We start from the raw sequence: 18840 nt of genomic DNA, 5'->3' as shown, positions 1-18840 counted from the left end.
TGGCATCTTTCTGGGAACAGAAGTGCAAGTTCTGGCGAGTCCGGCTGATACCATCCACAGTCAGGCGAGAGGCTTATAAGCCAGCGGACGCAGATTGTGGCGGAATGCGGCTGAGATTACCGCCTATCTTTCTCTTTGATCCGTTTTCTGCTCACTGTCGAAGCTCTGTTCTAACCCCGCTCTAGCACAAGTTCAGCCCACATTACTCCAAGGACCTGGAGCATGAAATAGGCTTGCCAGCATGTGGATGTCAGATTCTGTGATGTTAAAGCGCAGACTTCTTGATCGACACTGGCTGTCTGAGAGGGAGGGAGTCATGTGGTGAGTGACACCCCCCATTTAAACGCCTTTGATGTGAATTAATGCTGACGGCCTCATTTTCTGTGGATCTCAGGATGTAGTTTGTGCGGTTATTGCATCTAGTCAGGCCTTCAAACTCCATCAGGGTTGAGAGGAACTCGAATAATTGATGCTCATTTATTTGAAAACAATCTTTTCACGTTAGGCTTTCAAGTTTGAGGAGTTGCTGCTTTTCTGTGATTATTTTTTTATGTATATTGTCAAGTTCTGAACAAAATGTGAGGAAAAACAAAACATTGGGAGACACATGGAAAGTATTAGAAATATTAGACAATTTAAAGACTAAAAAATGTCCCATTTACACCTCCAGTAAGTGCATAGAAGGAAATATAAGAAAGCAAGAGAAGAAGAAACTCTTGAAGACGGTCCTGTTTTCAATACACTTTATTAAACGTACAATGTTTTAGTCCTTAAACCTTCATCAGGTAGGGGACCTCTCTTTTCAGCAGTATCAAAGATTCAATCCTTATTCAAGCCTGCTAAAAGTTTCAGTAACATCTTTATAGACTCTTTTTTATAATCCTCCACTTTGGAGCAATCACAAGTTTATTTGAAGCTGAAGACCACTGGGACTGGAAGCCTGCCTTTTCACTGGTGTGCTCATCAATAAATTGCAATCCATTCCCATATGTGTTCTCCTGAATACCAATCTCTTTTCATCACTGTCTGCGTTAATACAGAGCATTAGATCCTGATTTCTATGATGGAGTGCCCCAAGGCAAGGTGTTGTCCTTTTCTTTTTTCTTCTTCTACAGTTTTCATCAGGCGTGACCCCGTCATCTCCTCGGGCCATGCAGGGAGATTGTTCTGCTCAGGAGAATTGACTGGCTAATCCAGAGCAAAGCACTCCCAGACAGAGCAGACACTGCAGGCAGCCTTCATCAGTCAGGGCTCAGGCGTTGCTACCGTCCTGAACCACTGATGAATATGCTATCAATGGTCCAGAAAGACGAGAGAGTGTGTGTGAGCCAGAGACAGACACATACTCTGACTTTTATTAGTGACTTCAGCGTCTCATTCGAGATGAATGGCTCTATGAAATATATTTTTTCAGCTCCTCCTGAATGAGGTGACCAAAAGTGCACATGTGCTTCCACTTCTTTGAGGACCTGAAACCTTAAATGACATATTTCACCTTAACTGCAGATCTATTGCCCCTTATTTTTACCTATGATAATCACACATTATCTGTTTAACACTAGAATGTCCTTAATAATAAAAATCATAGGGAGCCAGCTGTAAAAACTTATAGGATTACATTAGTGTGCTTGCAAGGTTTAGCTCTAGTGTAGAGCACCCCTGGATTAGACTTCTGGTCTATTTATGAACCCTGTATTTAATGCATCCACTACAGATTTTTGGGGCCAGTTTTAGATTACGTTCACATTTTTGTGGGAATTGACATAAGTGAAAATCTAGCATAGTGTGATGGGTTGAAGATCAAAAAAGCCTTGGAATTACTTGTGTACGTTCACTTGAAGAGGAAAAAACTCCCACAGGACTCCGAAGTAAAACTGATAAAACAAATTCCTTTAATCCACAGTTTTGTTAAACAATCTTACTGGATGTTCAAAGTCAAGTTTTCCTAAACAAAGAATTGTAATACTACGGTAAAGAAACCATGTGGCTCAGTCCTTGATTGATCCTCAACTGTCTGCCCCAGTCTCACCCTACGGACACACGCAAGAGCTCTCTTTCTCTTAAAGGGACAGTAACATACTCACTGCTGACAACAGTACCATACTGCCTTTTAACTTTACAAAACATCCACATGAATTAAATGAAATTACTTTTAGCTGACTCAAACATATTTTATCACTTAACTTATACAATAAAATCACAAATATGAAGATTTACTGTAAACCCAAAATTGTTAATTATTTATTTTACCTTTAATATGCCTAAACGTAACTTGGCCCTCACACATAGGATAAAAGAATAGAATAAAACTTTATTTGTCCACAATGTGGAAAAGGTTCTTCAGCAAGTCACACAATGACCCGAGTCACAAACAATACAACATTCAAAGACAAGACACCAAGAGAGCACCCTGGGTTCTTCCCATCATCAGAGTCACAGACAACATAATTCACAAACAAATAGAACAATATTTAAAAGATGTAAAATGTTTAGGTCATTACCTCATAAACAGCCTGAAATAAAAAGCAACAGATCATTGAGTCATTGGCATCTCTACCGGGTTCGATGACTTTCTTTAATTCAGAAAACACAGAAGGAACGTCAGTGAATGACTAAAAGTTTGGAATTTGCATTTCCCTGAATAAACCTACTTTATGTGATGGTGTCATCTACAGTTACAGTGCAGCCACTGTCCTCCTCTGTCCTCCTCTGTCCCTGTTTGTGTTTCACTTTCACATTACAAATGAAAAGTCATGCTGAGAATGCCGTCAAGAGATAGTTAAGGCTGGGGTCAGCTGAGATCATTGACCAAGCTTGTAAAATGACTATTGGCTGGTTTTAAATCATAAGGTGTGTTACAACTCGTCGCAAAGTCAGCTGGTTTGTTCCAAACTCTCAGGTGGTTGGTAACATTTTACAATACTGGTACAAATGTTTCAGTGAATTAATGCTGAATTCATGTTGAAGTAAAGCATGACTCATGATGAATATCTGTATGAATTAGTAAGAGATGCACTATAAATTCCTGTTGTTCACAATAAATTAATGATCATGTCACTGACTTCATGTCATGACAACATGTGTAATATTAGTGAAGGTATGATAATTAACAGTTGCTTCATACATCAATTCATGTATGACCACATTTTCTGAACATACAAGGTTTCTTTAGGACCACATGTAAATAGCATCTCAAATGGAAAAAAACTTGTATGTCCAGCAAATGTGGTTATACATACATTATTGTATGAAGTAACTGTTAATTATCATACCTTAACTAATGATGTATTAAACATGTTATCATGACACAAAGTCAGTGACATGATCAAGTGTTACCAGGTGGTTTAAGTGCTCCAAAACACTGAGAAAACATCCACACTAACAACTTCCTTTAGAGCACAGTGGTATCCACAGAGACATTTATAATAGATGATTGCTATGTGAATGTTGAAAAACTATATTAAATAGTACAATGTTGTCTCAATCTAAACTCATGGTATTCAATTAATTTGGAATATTTCTCTTCAAACTATTAAAACATTATCCACCCACAGCATGATTAGACACTCTCTGATCATTTATTTACACTAACGTAGTTAAATCCACCAGGAGCAAGCATTGGGGAGAAAATAGGAAAACAGAAAAAATTCAAAGAAATCTAGAAAAAAAAACCCATCTAAAATGTTAAGTAATGATATTTGCTGTAAAAAGTTGAGACTCCATTAGTTTTATGATACTTTCAGGGCCAGTAGAAAAGTTTCAAAGTGAAGCATCATTGAGGATTCAGTTTGTCCGGTGACTTTTTGTGTCCTGAGGACAAATAGCATCCTTTGGGAATGAAAGGTCAGATAATGGCTGCTGTTTGTGTACATGCCTGCAAAGGGCAAACATTAATCAGTATCCCATCATGCATTCAGTAATGTTTGGCCGTTTGCATGTAACTATCTGAGTTTGTGTGCAGGCAATTACTGCTATTTAATTTAAATTCCATTTGTAACATTGTATATATCTAAATTGTATTCTAGCTTTATTAATCTATTTTATTTTACTTATTTTTATTTTATTTTATTTATTTTTATGTTATTTTGTTTTTATTTTTTTGTTTTTATTTTTATTTTTATTTTTTACTTATCTTTTTTTTTTCTTTTTTTTTTTTTATCTTATTTTGTACTTATTGTACTTATTTTGTACTTATTGAAACTTCTTTCTTGATTGTACTTATGTCTGGGTTGCTGTAACAACTGAATTTCCCCCCCGGGGGATCAATAAAGTAATATCTTATCTTATCTTATCTTAATTGTTCCAGCTGAGTTTAAAAAACCAACAACTTATTGAAATACAATCTATAGTTGTTGTTGTGTTTGTATTTGCTTCTGTAAAGCAAAGCACACATTGTGTGCATTGGATTTTCAACATCTCTACGAGTCAATTTTCCATCACAGTTAACTGTTTATAAAATCTATGAAATTCATAGGAAACAATCATTACAGGGAAATGGAAGCACAATGGAAGTGCAGTAGCCTGAGGGCTCTTTTGCTTCATTACCAACTGCTGATTCTCATGGACTTCAGGGACGTTGACAACTCTTCAATGTAGTGAGTCCCCAGGTGACATGGAGTTATAGCTTTATTGATATCCTAGAAGATTTGGGGCTTTTGAGAAAACATTTGGGTCTTGAGCCGAGGTAGCCGAAGTGGCTGCTCCCCCAAACCGCCGATGGCTGTACTGCAAATATATCATTCTGAATGGGAAAGGTGAGGTTGCATTGGTAGTGAGTCTACTGCGTTCTTTCAGTTTTGAAAGTGTTGACCCAGGATGTGAAACTATCGACATCACTGAGCATGTTATACATTTATTTGGTAAAGTGATGGCTTGATTGTCTCCACAGGCACAGGAAACCCTAAGATCTAAATCTGATGACCATAGTGAGGTACATCACAAATGAGCATGTACATCAGGGAAGGGCACACATACTGTATTACTCTACAGATCAGTGATGCTTTTGTTTTCCATGGAACTTTTTTTGTGTGTTTTTTCCCATACTCCCTTTTAGTGTCACTTACTGCAAATCTTTTCCACAGAAAATGTAAACAAAGAACACTGAATTCAGGCCACTGTATTTTCAATACAGAAAGGAACAGTCTTGCGACTGATGGTCCTGTTTGCTTTTGTCATGTATGTCATGAGCTGTTTTCACACGTGCACCAAACTCCTGAAAATTTTCCAAAATTGTAGGCATGGGTTGCTTGTGTGAATGGAAATGACAGAATTTTTCACTTCGACTTAACCTTGACTTTTCCTGCAAGCCCCACAGTGACATTGCGGCAAGTGGGCAGGGTTAATGATGTGTATATCAAGCAATTGTGAGTGAGCGGTGTGATTTCTCTATTCTACTCACTGTTGCCAACTCCTCAGTGAGGAAAGTAGCTATTGGCTGTCCTCAAAGTTGCTAGAAGTCGCTAAATGACGTCATCACTTAATTTGCATAATTTACATTATGATGGACGCTGCAGGAGAGACGCATAACATTGAGGGAGAGACGAAAAGAGGTTAAAAAACACCCTAAATATGTTTATTACTACACTTAGGAGCCTACAACAAATGAATGTTTTATTGTATACAATCTACATTAATTATCTAAATGGACCAAAAAGAGACAATAGGCGGGATCAGCCAGCTGCGTCTTCGTCAATGCGTGATACATTTGCAGTCTGGATGCAGAGAGATGAACGCCTCCTGCTCTGAATGCAGCTAGGAGGGACTAACAGCAGCATCCACTGCTCGTTGGATAGAGTAAGAACGATACATGCTTTCACATCAGTTTTCAAAAGTCTTCATTTAAAACCAGAAAAAGTCGCTAGATTTGTCGTTAGTCGCTTCTTTGAAAAAGAGTCGCTAGAGGGATTTGAAAACTCGCTAAATATAGTGACAAAGTCACTAAGTTGGCAACACTGATTCCACTTGCCGGCATGTCCCTTTCTACTCTTTCAACTATACTCCAAACATGTCCATTACACCCAGTGTTAATGTAAAGGCAAAAACTGTCTTCATACTGTCGGACTCTTGGATACCTTGAAAATATTACATTGTGATTTTTCACATCATCCTCAGTAATAATGTCTGTCTTTTTCATTACCAGGTATAGACTCCTTAACATAGCCTTGGGATAATAGATTTTGCTAATATGATGAATACAAAGTACATCATTTTGAAATTTGGAATGAAGCACTTTTGAAATCGTAGAGGTTTTGAATTTGGCACAAGATAGAAATAAACATAACTGAGGAGAGTACCAGGGGCACCTCCGATTCCCTTTGTTCAGTGTGCTTAAAACTGGAGCTGCTTGTTTGCTTTTGCCTTATCATCTGCTGTTGCCTGTATGTTACATTTTTTGTATAAAAAATCTGCAAAAGTGCACATTTTATTTATCATAAGTATGTCCTAAGGAGTGCTGTGAAGGGTTAATCTTTCAACCCAGCACGGCATCTGTGAGTGGGTCTTAGAGAGAATGTGTTTGGATATAATTATTCAAGCGGGGCCATGGATGAGTTGTTAAGTCCAAAACAAATAGGAGGATGTGGGATGTTGCCTCCCGTCATGAAAGCACTTGCCGCTCACATTCTTGATCCTGATTGCTCTTTCGTTCTCTTATTATTCAACCCATTCCTGACTTCTGTTGTTCCTACTTTCACTTTTCATATGTGCTGAAGAAATGATGTCAGAGTCCAGCTGGTGCTGCATGTATTCACAGCACTGTCCTGCCGTTATATATGGATTCTGGATTTCTACATGGGAATGTATGTTTGGAAGAAATCTATTAGGTAGCACTGCAGGAGGTTTGTCATTTCATGATGTGTTGAATGTGCCAGAGGGGATGTTATATTGCGGTAATATATACGCAGCACACACACATAATGTACCTAAATCATGTAGTTATTGTACATTTCTTATCTAGATGTATGGGGAGAGTTATTGTGCCTGCTCTATTATTGGTAGATTGTTACACAGCCTCCATACAGTGCGTATGTATTGTGCAGTAGCACTGCTCTATACGTCAGGCCCCACGATGTCCTAACTTTGCCAGCTGGCTGAATACATTTTGGTGGGAACAATTGGCCCGTTAATTGATTTTGTCTCCAGTAACAAGCAAAAGTTGAACCTCGCCCCATCTTTCCAGCCTGAAAAGGGAGAAGCAATCTAAAAATTTCTCCCCTCTAGACACATACTGTCACTCCCTATCAATTTTCGACCTCCAATCCCGCTCCAGCCAAGTCCAATTTCAGCTGCCTTGTGGCCACTGGACTCTTTGACAGATTCTTGGACTTTTTGCAACTTCAGTTTCTGAAAACGTCTGTTTGGTTGAGAGACTCTGAGAATGACATGGAGACAGGCAGAGGTGCTCATATTGACAAATAGGTGCATCATCAAAACAGGAGCCCCAAAGACTGAATAGTCTTTACAGACCCTAAAATAACTACAGATTTCAAGACCTGCAGTGAAATCTCATGGTCCCAAAAGTGTTCATACATTGAAAGAAGCCATACTGTCATACTAAAAAAAGTCTATTTTTTACCTCCAAAGTTTAATCTCTTCTTTGCCACATTAAATCCAGGAGAAGGGATGACAAATTTTGTGTCTCCAGAGAATTGCTGATATTTGGGAACCATTTTCCACGCTGCTGCAGCTGTTATACAAAGGGTGCTCGGTTATTTAGGAAGACAGTTTCAGCCATTTTGCTTAAATCATACAGATAGGAAATGACACTGATCAGATTCATAATTCACTGTTACCAACTGCACGTCAGCTGATGCATGGTCGCTATTATGCAAATGCACACATTTAAGCAGCCATTTACATCAGCGGCTGAGGATGGAGATTTTATTTACTGTTTCGATGAATCATAATAACTAGAGGCGAGCCCCTTTGGGGAATTGGAATGGGATGGAGGCAGAGATGGAGGGGGGGGTCAATGAATGCACATATTTTCCGCAGATCGAGTCGGAGACGAGATCAGTTGTCATTAGCCTCAGTTTAATCTCTGTGGTACTTCACAGTCGCATAAAACTTCAGTCAGAGAGACACATTAAGCCTGGGCTATTAAAAGAAACTCCCCTGTTCACAGATTTATCGATTCATTTGGTTTAGAACCAGGAAATGCAAAAACAAAGCTAATGCTTTTACTAGCAAAACAGCTCAGCTGCATTTAGAATTTTAAATGATCTTAACAAAGGTTTACTCATTGACTTTTTGCTCATTTTTAATTATACCTGTGTATAACAGTTTTCTTCTTAAAGCTTTTTTTTTTGCCACTGCCTTCCTATCTTAGCTCATTTTAACTCGCTTTAAATGCAAATTTCAATTTTATTTTAACACTTTTCTAATTTTCCTTTACTTTTCTGTTTTATTATATTTGTAATTTTAATTGTGTTCTTTTGTGCTTGTCTGAATGTCTCCAATGCTTTTAATGTTTTAATGTAAAGCACATTGAGTTGCCCTCGTGTATGAAATGTGCTTTACAAATAAAGTTGCCTTGCCTATTTCTCTGCAACTTTTGGTTAAACTCAAAACAGTGCAAGTGTTATTTTGCAAAATAACAATTATTTGATTAACATTGTGACAACATTAAGGATGTCAGATCAGTTATTTAATCCTCAGAGATTTTTCTGTCAAATCTGTAGCTACCCTTGCTTTTATACTGTACTTTAAATCAAAGTATTTTCTCATTGTTTAGCTGCAGACATAGATATTTTGTACAGCATGGGTCTTTTTGACCAAAAAAAAAGATTTTTAAAATACAGGACAAAAATATTTGTCTTGAAAAAATATCTGTGAGGAGAAAATATATAGGCTGCCTATGTCAAGCCGTGGGGAACAGGTGTTGCTGGAGGCTGAGTTAACAGCACAGAGGGAGCAAACATCCGACCCTGATACAGCCTCTCATCCCTGTGAGTACTGAGGTTGTGGTAGCAACCAACAGACTCACAGGGCTGCAAACTACAACACAACCCTGTGTGCTCCCAGTCCTACACACTGAAAGAAACATCTCTTTTTGTGTTTGTAACTCTTTCTTTTGTTTCTCTTCACAAAGAGAAGTAATTAAGTCCAGAGGTTTTTGTTGGATTTACAGTCTTCTTTTGATTCAGTTAATCCTTTTAGTGGAAAAATACACAAGGTCATTGTTTAACATGAATCAATGTAGTTTGTTTTGCAATATATACTCAATGCATGGCTTAAGTAATGGCATTGTTCTGGTACTTCATTCTTCCAGAACTATCAGCAAAGAAAGACATCATTGTACACTTCCTGTATGGACTAAATCCATAGAAAGAATGAAAGTTGTGGTGGGTGCTGTTTGAAAAAGTCATATATGGTGAGACAGAATGTTGGTTTCTTCACACTATATACAAACAATAAATAAAAAGGCAAACATGGATAGAGGCAAAACTAACAATTTGATACTAGTTACAAGATAACAGCATTAATTTAAGCATACAGGCATGCTGGATAATGTGCATCAGACTTTCCGTGACACAAGCGTAGCTGGGGGGATCCTCCGTGGGAATTAGCTGCACACAGTCCTGGAGGGGAGATTGCACTTATCAGGAAGCTCCCACTCTGACTGTCATTAGTAATGCAGCACATGCATATACAGCTCATGCTTCTTGCCAGCCGAGAGACGATGCGGACATTGAAAAATGGGTGGCTGTCTTCACTCCTCGCCACCTCCCCCTCCCTCCACTTCTGCCTGTCTTATCTAGAGTGCTCCAGCAGTGTGCTTGTCTGCAGAAAGACGGAAAAGACAATAACATATCCGTTTCTCTCTCACTCTCTCTATTAACTACCTTGGCATACTCAGACAGCTAATCTTGCATTCCCTATCAGGCATGGTGAGAGTCCTCTTACTGGTAAAGCAGAGCAATTTACGTAGACCACCTGGTTGTTTTGACACGTAACTGAGGCGCTTCACTTTAAAAGACAGAGCAGTAGTATGAGGATGTAAAACTGTATCTGCTATACTTTAGCTGCCTAGCTACCCTGTAGAGGGGTGTAGTCACTTTGTTAAGATGTCTGTCAGACTCCTTGGTACTGTAAAAGGACATTTGCCATAAATATTTAGAAATAAGCTAAGGCAAGGATACTCATTCATATACTTTATTTCATTCTCACAGTCTTTTCAAAGTGAGTCAATAACATGAAACATGAAAACACTAATTTAGAGGCTTAAAAAGATCATTTATGTTGACTCTTTACTGGTTGGTTAAAAGGATGTACCTTCGAAGAAACCCCAGTGAGATAAACAGGTGAAAATGCAAGATAACACCATTAAGAATAGATAGGTATCCTTTTCTCAGCTAATTTAGAAAAGATTACAGAAAATAACTTTGATCTGCTGTTGAGGAAAATGTCATTTCATGTTCATCGAAGGGCATCACTGTTTCCATCTTTGAGAGAAAGATAATTCTCTGAGAATTAAATGTATTCCTAAATCTTACTTCTCAAATCTTTCCCTATACATATTCCTGTGCAGGGGCGTAGCAAGTAGTGGGCAGGGGAGGCATGAAGCCCCCTTAAAATCTAGTTGGCCACCCCTAAATCCTCAAACTATGATTGGCTATAGGTCTTGTCACAGGCGTGTGACGCATGTGATAATCAACTATTTGGACTGTGCTGAGCTTTCTTGGCATTTCAATGTAGCACACTTTCTTTAGTTGGCTAGTTTAGTTTAAAGGGATACCATCGTAGGAGACAGATAGAGCATATAAACATCAATCAATCCATCTTTATTCGTATAGCCCCAAATCACAACAAATGTTATCTTAAGACGCTTTTACAAACATAGCATAGCAGGTCTAGATCATACTCTATGTTAAATTATTAACAAAGACCCAACAATCCAGTCCCCTCTTACTGACGGGCTCGATCTTATCTAATCTTAATCCACCATGTTTTAGTATTTAGCTAGTTACAGCGGCAAGGACAAACTTCCTTTAACAGGCAGAAACCCCAAGCAGAACCAGACTCATGCTAGACAGCCATCTGCTTCAACCGAGTTGGGTTTGGAAAGAGGGATAGAGGAGAATAAGAATGAGAGAGTGCGATGATAGTGATGAGAGGAACCTACAAGACAATGGAGAAACATATGCTACACATGTATGTACATGAGCACACATGTTTCATGCAGCTCCTGTAAAAGTTGGTCTCACAACTGGGCCACCCCAGGCAATAAAGTTTGGACACACCCCTGTTCCTTTGTAACACCTGCAGATGCAACACATTTCTTTGCAGCAGGAAGCAACCAAGGATGTGTATGAAAACCACTTTAACTCCCAGTGGACAGAGTTGGTACGGGAAACATATGAGACAGTAATAAAAGAAATAACTGAGTTTTCTGATGCAGGACTTTTATACAAACTGTGATTTTTATTAATGGTTTAGCTATTTAAACTAAAAGCCACATTTTCAACACCCTTGCCCTCTATTTATGGGTCCCTGTTCTGCTGCCTTTGCACAATCAATAAATGCAAACTTAATGAATAAGTAATCGAGTCTGTGACTATTATAGGATTTTTAAACACCAATGAACTGTATCATGCAGTGGGTTGTTTCTTGAACAGGCGAGCTCTCTGGTTTTCCAATAGTGGCGTTGCTGCCTGAGTTGCTCTGTAAAATGTGGTTCTATTATCAGGTCCATTAAGTATACCTCCGTGTAATGACACTCCACTCGCCTACGTTTTTCTGTCGCCCCCGTCTCCTAATAACCTCTTTTACATTTCATTTTCGTTATTTGGCGGGCAGCCCTTTTTCTCAGCCACTTACATTTAGTCAGTGAGCACAAATTAGAGGGCACGAAAGCCGCGGGAAGCAGGTGTACGCTTTACAAGCAGTGAACTGTCTTAAAGGGTCATTTTTTTGAAATGCAAAGGCTGAAAGGATCCATGTGGTGCTAAATGTATGAAACCAAGGCTGCAAATATTCTCTATTATAATTTGTTTTCAATGCTTGTTGTAGCACAAGACCAACTCCAGTTCCTTTGTGTCGCATATCATTCATGGTTGTATTTGCTGAATGGGGAGATGGGAGAATAACAGTGATGAAAGCAGCGGGAAATTAACTGTCAGTGTCATGGCAAGATTAAAGAGACATGCTTCATTCATACATGAGTCAGTGTACAATCTTAAGAGCATCATTTTAGCCGGGACATTTTAACCTGCTGCATGAAATGTACAGCTGATCATTTTTTCTTCGAATAATCATTTAGAAATGTTTCAATATGCAGTATATGCAAACATGTACATGTAAACCATGTGGGATCATTTACTGAATTAACTAGCATTGTTGGAGCTCCTTCTAGCTCTCCGTGTTCACCCCTATTATCCATTTTCACACTTCAAAATAATAATGATCCTACCCTTCACTGAAAAGCCACAGAGTTGTCCGTATTCTGTCTTTAATCTGTCGTTTCCTTTCACAGTACTTTGTCATATTCTGTCCTCCATTCTCACTTCTCCCATTCATCTCTGATTGATTCTATTTCTCTTTTTTTAGAAAGTAATATTGGAGCTGGGATATGAGTATGAAGTGTGATTTATGCCAGACACTTGATAGTGGCGGCCCCCCCACCCTCTGCCCCCAGGATGCATGAAATTGAGCAGAATGACTCGTCTCTTCCTTATATAAATTACTCTCCATATGCTCCATCTAGACAAACGCATTCAGAGTGCAGAAAACGACTTATTTTTAGATTAAATATTTCTCCTGAGAATTGGTGTAAGAAATGGAAGAGTGCTTCTTTTTTGGTTGTGGCTTGTTTTATAAGTGCGTCGTCCTCCCTTTGCTGCTGATACTCTGAAAACACTTTGAAACATTTTTTCAGTGAGTCAAATTGGGAGGAAAAATCCATTCCTCCCTGCTGCTGTTTTCGTGGCATTGTTTGCTTCTTTGTGACAACGCTGGGGAGGAGCTCTTTAAAGCATCACTCTCTTCATTTTAAATGCAGGCACCCTGTTTCTGCTTTCACAGAGCGGGATCAACAGGCAGCTGCTAAGAAAGATTTCATTAAAATGTGATATTCTTGTCTCTACTCATCCACTGGACACCATCCCCTCTGTGTTCAGAAGTACTGATGGTAATTTTGGCACTGCTGTTATCTCTGTCACAAACTCCTACTGTGAATCCTACTTAAACATCATGTAGTGATCCAATGCCAACACACATCTAAGGTTGAATTCCGGTTTGCACACGGCCCTTCTCCTGCAACTATTTCTGCTCTTTGGCTTTAGAACTGATCACTGTTAATGTTCTTTGGCAAAAATACTGAGTTCTCCCGGTGATATATTTGGCAGTGTTTTGTTGTCAGTTTGCTATAGCATCATTTTTGCTCTCTGTGTTGTAGTCCTGCTGCGCGAGGAGGTGGCCCAGCTCCAGGAAGAGGTGCACCTGCTGCGGCAGATGAAGGACATGTTGAGTAAGGACCTGGAGGAGACCCAGGGAGGCTGCTCGGCCGACGTGCTCTCCGCCACCGAGCTCCGTGTGCAGCTGGCACAGAAGGAGCAGGAGCTGGACCGAGCCAAGGAGGCTCTGCAAGGTAAGGATGTCACTGTTAACAAGAAAGAAAATATGCACAAGACATTATTCTTTAATCATTTTATGCCCAACTTCTGTTGGCTACTCCTCGTTCCTGCTGAGAGAAAACCTGCTAGTTTCTTGTTGCCTCATTGTGAACATAAGTGTGTGCAAAATGTGGTTAATGCTGCCCATTGACTCCATTATAGTCTGTTAGCATAGGGAAATGGATGCGTTTTTAGACGATGAGAGCAGACACTGATGCTTGGATTTTTCAAAAATTCTGCAGGTAAATAACAATACTAGATTTCAACTGCACCACCCTCTACCCTAATGTTCGCACACAACAATGTACTGCAGGAGCTCCACTGTGTCATCAAAATAGAGCAGAAGCCTTTTAATATGAAAGTTAACATTTCTGTACACGCTTCATTTGAACCTTTCAGCTCATTGTTCTATTACATTTGTGTGTATTAAAGTTGAAACCTCAAAAGCTTTCTTTGTAAATCACCAAAAGTTCAGACCTCAGATTTATGCTTGGTTTTGACGTTTTGTCTACTAAAAGACAGCTTCCTCACACGTTAAATGTGACGCCTGCCTCTGAACATTTCCCCATTTTATCCATATCATCAGCTGTATAGACGTAACTTTGATCCTCACATAAGACTGCAGGCTCTCATCTGTGAGGTGTTTGGATTTGATATAGTTCATGGGAGAGAAAACCTGCTCACACAGGCCGTACACTGATCCAAAGATGGATAGGGCTCCAAGTGTGCGTTTTACCTGTTCACATAAATATTGGGAATAGCATCCCATGTTTCAAACACAAGTTTGTCAGGTTTTGAATGTTACTCCATTTGTGGTTTAACACAGACTAGGATGCACAGTTAAGCTAATGAAAACTGAAAATAATAAAGATGAATTAATAAAGGCTCTTATAGGCAGAAGACAATAAAAATGAAAACTAAAAAGTAAAAAAAAGTTCAAACTTTATTCAATTAAATTTGAAATAAAGTTCTGTGTTTGTGGTAGAGCATACCCTCCTACCTGCTGCAGGTCACAACACTTTACATAGAATCATAACTAGGGTCGCAAAGGGGTGGAACATTTCCGGTAAATTTCCATGGCTAGTTAACCTGGGGAATTTTGGAAATATTCCAAATTAGAAACTTTCCATGGGAATTTGTGGGACTTTATGGGAATTAATGGGAATTGAGGGTAATTTAATGGAAAGGTATCATGTCCAAGTATCAATATGTTTTGTTATAAGCAGACGTTCATCCAAAATAATACAATTAATACAGATTTATTTGTAAGTAGAACTTGCATTTAACTTTAATTAAATATTACTCATCCTTCTGACCCAACCCATTCAAAAATGAACAAAAATACAATCCCAACAAAGTCCCATTCAGAATGTTAAATGAAAAGAGACCCTCTCTCTCCAAAAAAGACCCATTCAACATGCTAATAAAAAAGCACCTTCCCTCAAGCTTCTCAAACCTAGCCTCTGCATTTTTGGTAAACCCTTTCAGGCAATGAGCTCTTCCTGGGTCTCATCAACATCCTCCATGTCCACTTCCTCAACATCCAACTCAGACTCTTTCTCTTCAGTGTCACTTGTTGAGGATGGCTCTGCATAGATATTCAACTGTACTTGCATGAGATCTGGTTGTTTTAGTCAGGATTATGCTAAAATATATTTTCCCCATACTATATTTAAGTTCCCCATTAAGAGCCAACCTTCAATTTAGCAAATTCCTGGTTTATTCCCATAAATTCCTGTTAATTCCCTTCGAAAGTTTCCAACTTTGAAAACTCCCGGAATTTTGCAACCCTAATCATAACCAATTTAAATGTTATTAAGGGAAACAAGACAGAAAACCATATGTGCCATTGCTCCAAACCTGTGTATCCCCATTAAATAAATCAGGTCACACCAATGTGAGCTCTTTCTAATAGCTGGGGCTTTTTTATGTTTGATTTTATGTTTGACACATCCCACGCCCACAATCTTCCTTAAAAATGATAAAGGTGATTATTTTTTTGTCACAGAAAGGACAAATATTTTGAGTGATGGTCACAACAAAGGAAAAGCTTCTGTGTTTGCTGCTATTTATATATTTTTTTTATGTTTAAATACAGCTTAAATGTAATTACATGTACAATAACCTTTCTCTCTGCTACTACTTAAATTACATTAGATAGAGAGAGCAATTGTAAAGGGCTTCAATGATACACTCAATTATTATCCCTTCAGAACCGTTGATACATGGATCTCTAGCACAGATTCCTCTCAGCTCATGACAGACAGCCTCAGTATTTGGTGCTCTGTTTTTGTTTTATGCATGAGACTATGCCAAATGGCACTTCACTTACATTTTGCCTTCATACAGACTCTGCACAGGGTAAAGTAATGAACAACTTCTGCCAGGCGCTGCACAGTGGATTGCAGGGCATCAAGCAGAGATGTCATCAGCGTGGCACTGAATCATTCTTTTCAGAGAATTATCGCCCGTGGAATGAGGCAGAGCACAAAACCACCATTTGGTATCAGACAAACGCATGACGTGCTGTCAGGGGATTTTGTAGCCGCGACATTTCACTTGACACTTGCAGCCTACGCTTTTTGGGGGGAGAAAAGAACAAAAACAGAATGGACTGTGGCAGGGTACAATACAGCAGACATCAAATAAATACTTATCTGGTCTTTAGCTGCATGTTTGGCTGTCTGAACAGGCTGCACACAGGCTCGTACAGTCATGTGTATGACTCAGGCCTGTTAATGGAGGCCAAAGCCTACCGAGCCCAGCAGGCACTGACAGCAATCAGCGACTAATGAAAGCTTTATAAAGAAGGACTTTGGTGAGCTTACAATGTCCAGAAATGTTAAGCGGGGAGGATTTGCTCTGCAATTAAGATGGGGTGTGTGGGAGGGCAACAGGAAATTGGCTCTTGTCATTTAAGTTTGTGTCGGTGGGAATACATTCAGGGACGCAAAGGGAAGCTTTTGTAAACTCTTGTAAGAAGTCATTCCTGTTTCACATCTGTTTGAACTTTTTCAACTCTCAAAGCAAGTTTTGGAAGAACAGCAGAGCAGAAGTTCAAGTCGCTCTGAGAGTGACCTGTGGGGAAAAAAGATCTTTATTTGCATGTAGTGTTGAAAGCAGCAACATTTGTGAATTATTGATTTCCTTTGTTGTGATTTTCTACTGCACATGAAGTGGCTCATGCTGCACAGGCTGCGGTCTCCAGTGCTTCTGCTTGTCCATGGTTGTCACACTCCATCACCAAGAATACTATTTCTTTAGGACAGCCGTGAAAGAGCAACAATAGTATTAGCTAGCTATTTGCTCATACAGTCTTAACATGTGGTGAGCAGCAGCCATTGTAGCTTTACAGCAGAAAGTGAAGACACATCCGTCAGCTGGACTTTAGTGGTTATAACTTCAATGCATGGTTCTGTATGCAAAATGAAACTCAGGAAAACACATGAAATCTAAAAAGATGTGTAAATTAGTGTATTAATAGATGAGCTTTCACGAGCATGCAGCCATGAGGGACTACGCAGAGAAAATTAAAAAGGCAATGAGGGAATAACTAAATGTTTATGCTGAACAAACAGGCAGTAATTACAGAAATTTGGGGTGAGGGTGAGGTAGCAGAATGAATTTCCGGTAATATTAACTACCTAGCTTTCCTCCATGCACAACAGCTAATTATCAGGAAAACATTATCAATGCATTCATGCACCGTGGGCCAAAAGGACAAAGACGCCCGAGGCAGGATTCACCATGTTTCAGGGAAAGACTGTGTCACATCTGTGCTTGAAAAACAGCTACAAAAGGTCATCCACAACATCCGAGTCGGCCCACGTCTTAAGTCAGAAGTGTTTATACCTGTTTTGAGTGGCCGCATGAAAGGGCAGGGCGAAGAGCCTGCTGTCATACCTGAAGACGAGACGCAGTGAGGCGTACAAATGGAGATTACAGTGCACACTTTTAGTACTTTTTATAAAGGTGTTTGTGCTGCTGACTGCTGTAGGAGGCAGGACTTAAACACATCTGTAATTGCTGATTGGATTGGATGTTATGTTGGATTGTTTGTGTGGGAAAATCAGAATCAAGGCTTCTGATTTGACTCTTTGAAGGGTGATTTAAAATGCTCAAAACAAGCATGTTATGCAGGGGTAAAGCATTCAAGTGTCTCATTCACTAGTTAACTTAATAGATCTGTCTCTATTAAGAAGATATAGAACTTCTACTTTATAGTGTAATAACATGACACTCGTTTAAACATTACAGGGCATCCATAGCGGCTTAAAGTCATAGACTGTATGAATAATGGACATAGTATTCGTGACGTCACCCATCTGTTTCTGAAGCGCTGTTTTGAAGCCAATCGTCGGTGGGAACCATATTGGAAATGCTGAACTCAACCTTACTTCTGTCAAGCTAGTGTGACATAAAGAGGCGGGCTTTGAGCCTCCTCGCCAACAGCTACAGTGTTCCCGCCTGTCAATCAAATCAGCTGTGCTTCTCATTATGGAAAACTCGTAATCTTAATATCTTTGAAACTGCCATGTAATGAAAATATTCCCCCCCCCTACAGTATTTGCCGATCCAGAAATTAGCTATCCAGACTACAGTCGTCTTTTGTACCAGGCTGTAAACATGTTTATTTCTGCTGTAAAGATCAGCTTTTTTGGATTGGTGTGTATGTGGTTTCCGGTACTTCCAGAGCCAGCCTCAAGCGGACACTTGAGAAACACTTTCGCATTAGCTTCAAATCTCGCAGCCGGAGCTTGCTGCTTACTTAAAATCAGGCGTCAACCTCCGGTCTAAAAATATGAGTCTAATGCGGAAGTGCTAAAAAGCTGCAGTTCATCGAGAATCCGCTTGGGGCTGCCTCTGGAAGTACCGGAAACCACATACACACCAATTAAAAAAAGCTGATCTTTACAGCAGAAATAAACATGTTTACAGCCTGGTACAAAAGACAAGTGTAGTCTGGATAGCTAATTTCTGGATCGGCACACACTGTGGAGGGGGGGGGTGAATATTTTCGTAACGCTGCAATTTTGAAGATATTGAGATTACGAGTCTTCCAATGAGAGACACAGCTGACTTGATTGACAGGCGGGAACACTGTAGCTGTTGGTAGGAGGCTCAAAGCCCGCAGAGTCTGGCTGCTGCCGACGATTGGCTTCAAAACAGAGCATCAGAAACAGATGGGCGATGTCATGGATACTACGTCCATATCTTATACAGTCTATGC

At 39.5% G+C, this 18840-nt stretch overlaps 1 protein-coding gene across 2 annotated transcripts in view; it reads left to right on the top strand.

Annotated features, from left to right (window-relative positions):
• kazna (kazrin, periplakin interacting protein a) overlaps positions 1-18840 on the top strand; it is a 242352-nt gene that overhangs the window by 196806 nt on the left and 26706 nt on the right. For both annotated transcript variants that reach the window (XM_034696432.1, XM_034696433.1), the window contains exon 5: positions 13394-13585. In XM_034696432.1, coding sequence (XP_034552323.1) covers positions 13394-13585 — 192 coding nt within the window. The remainder of the gene's footprint in view (positions 1-13393; positions 13586-18840) is intronic.

Source organism: Notolabrus celidotus, chromosome 11 (assembly GCF_009762535.1).
Source record: "Notolabrus celidotus isolate fNotCel1 chromosome 11, fNotCel1.pri, whole genome shotgun sequence".
Lineage (NCBI taxonomy): Eukaryota > Metazoa > Chordata > Actinopteri > Labriformes > Labridae > Notolabrus > Notolabrus celidotus.
Note: the sequence above shows the minus strand (reverse complement) of the source record. Positions and strands in the feature narration are given on the sequence as shown.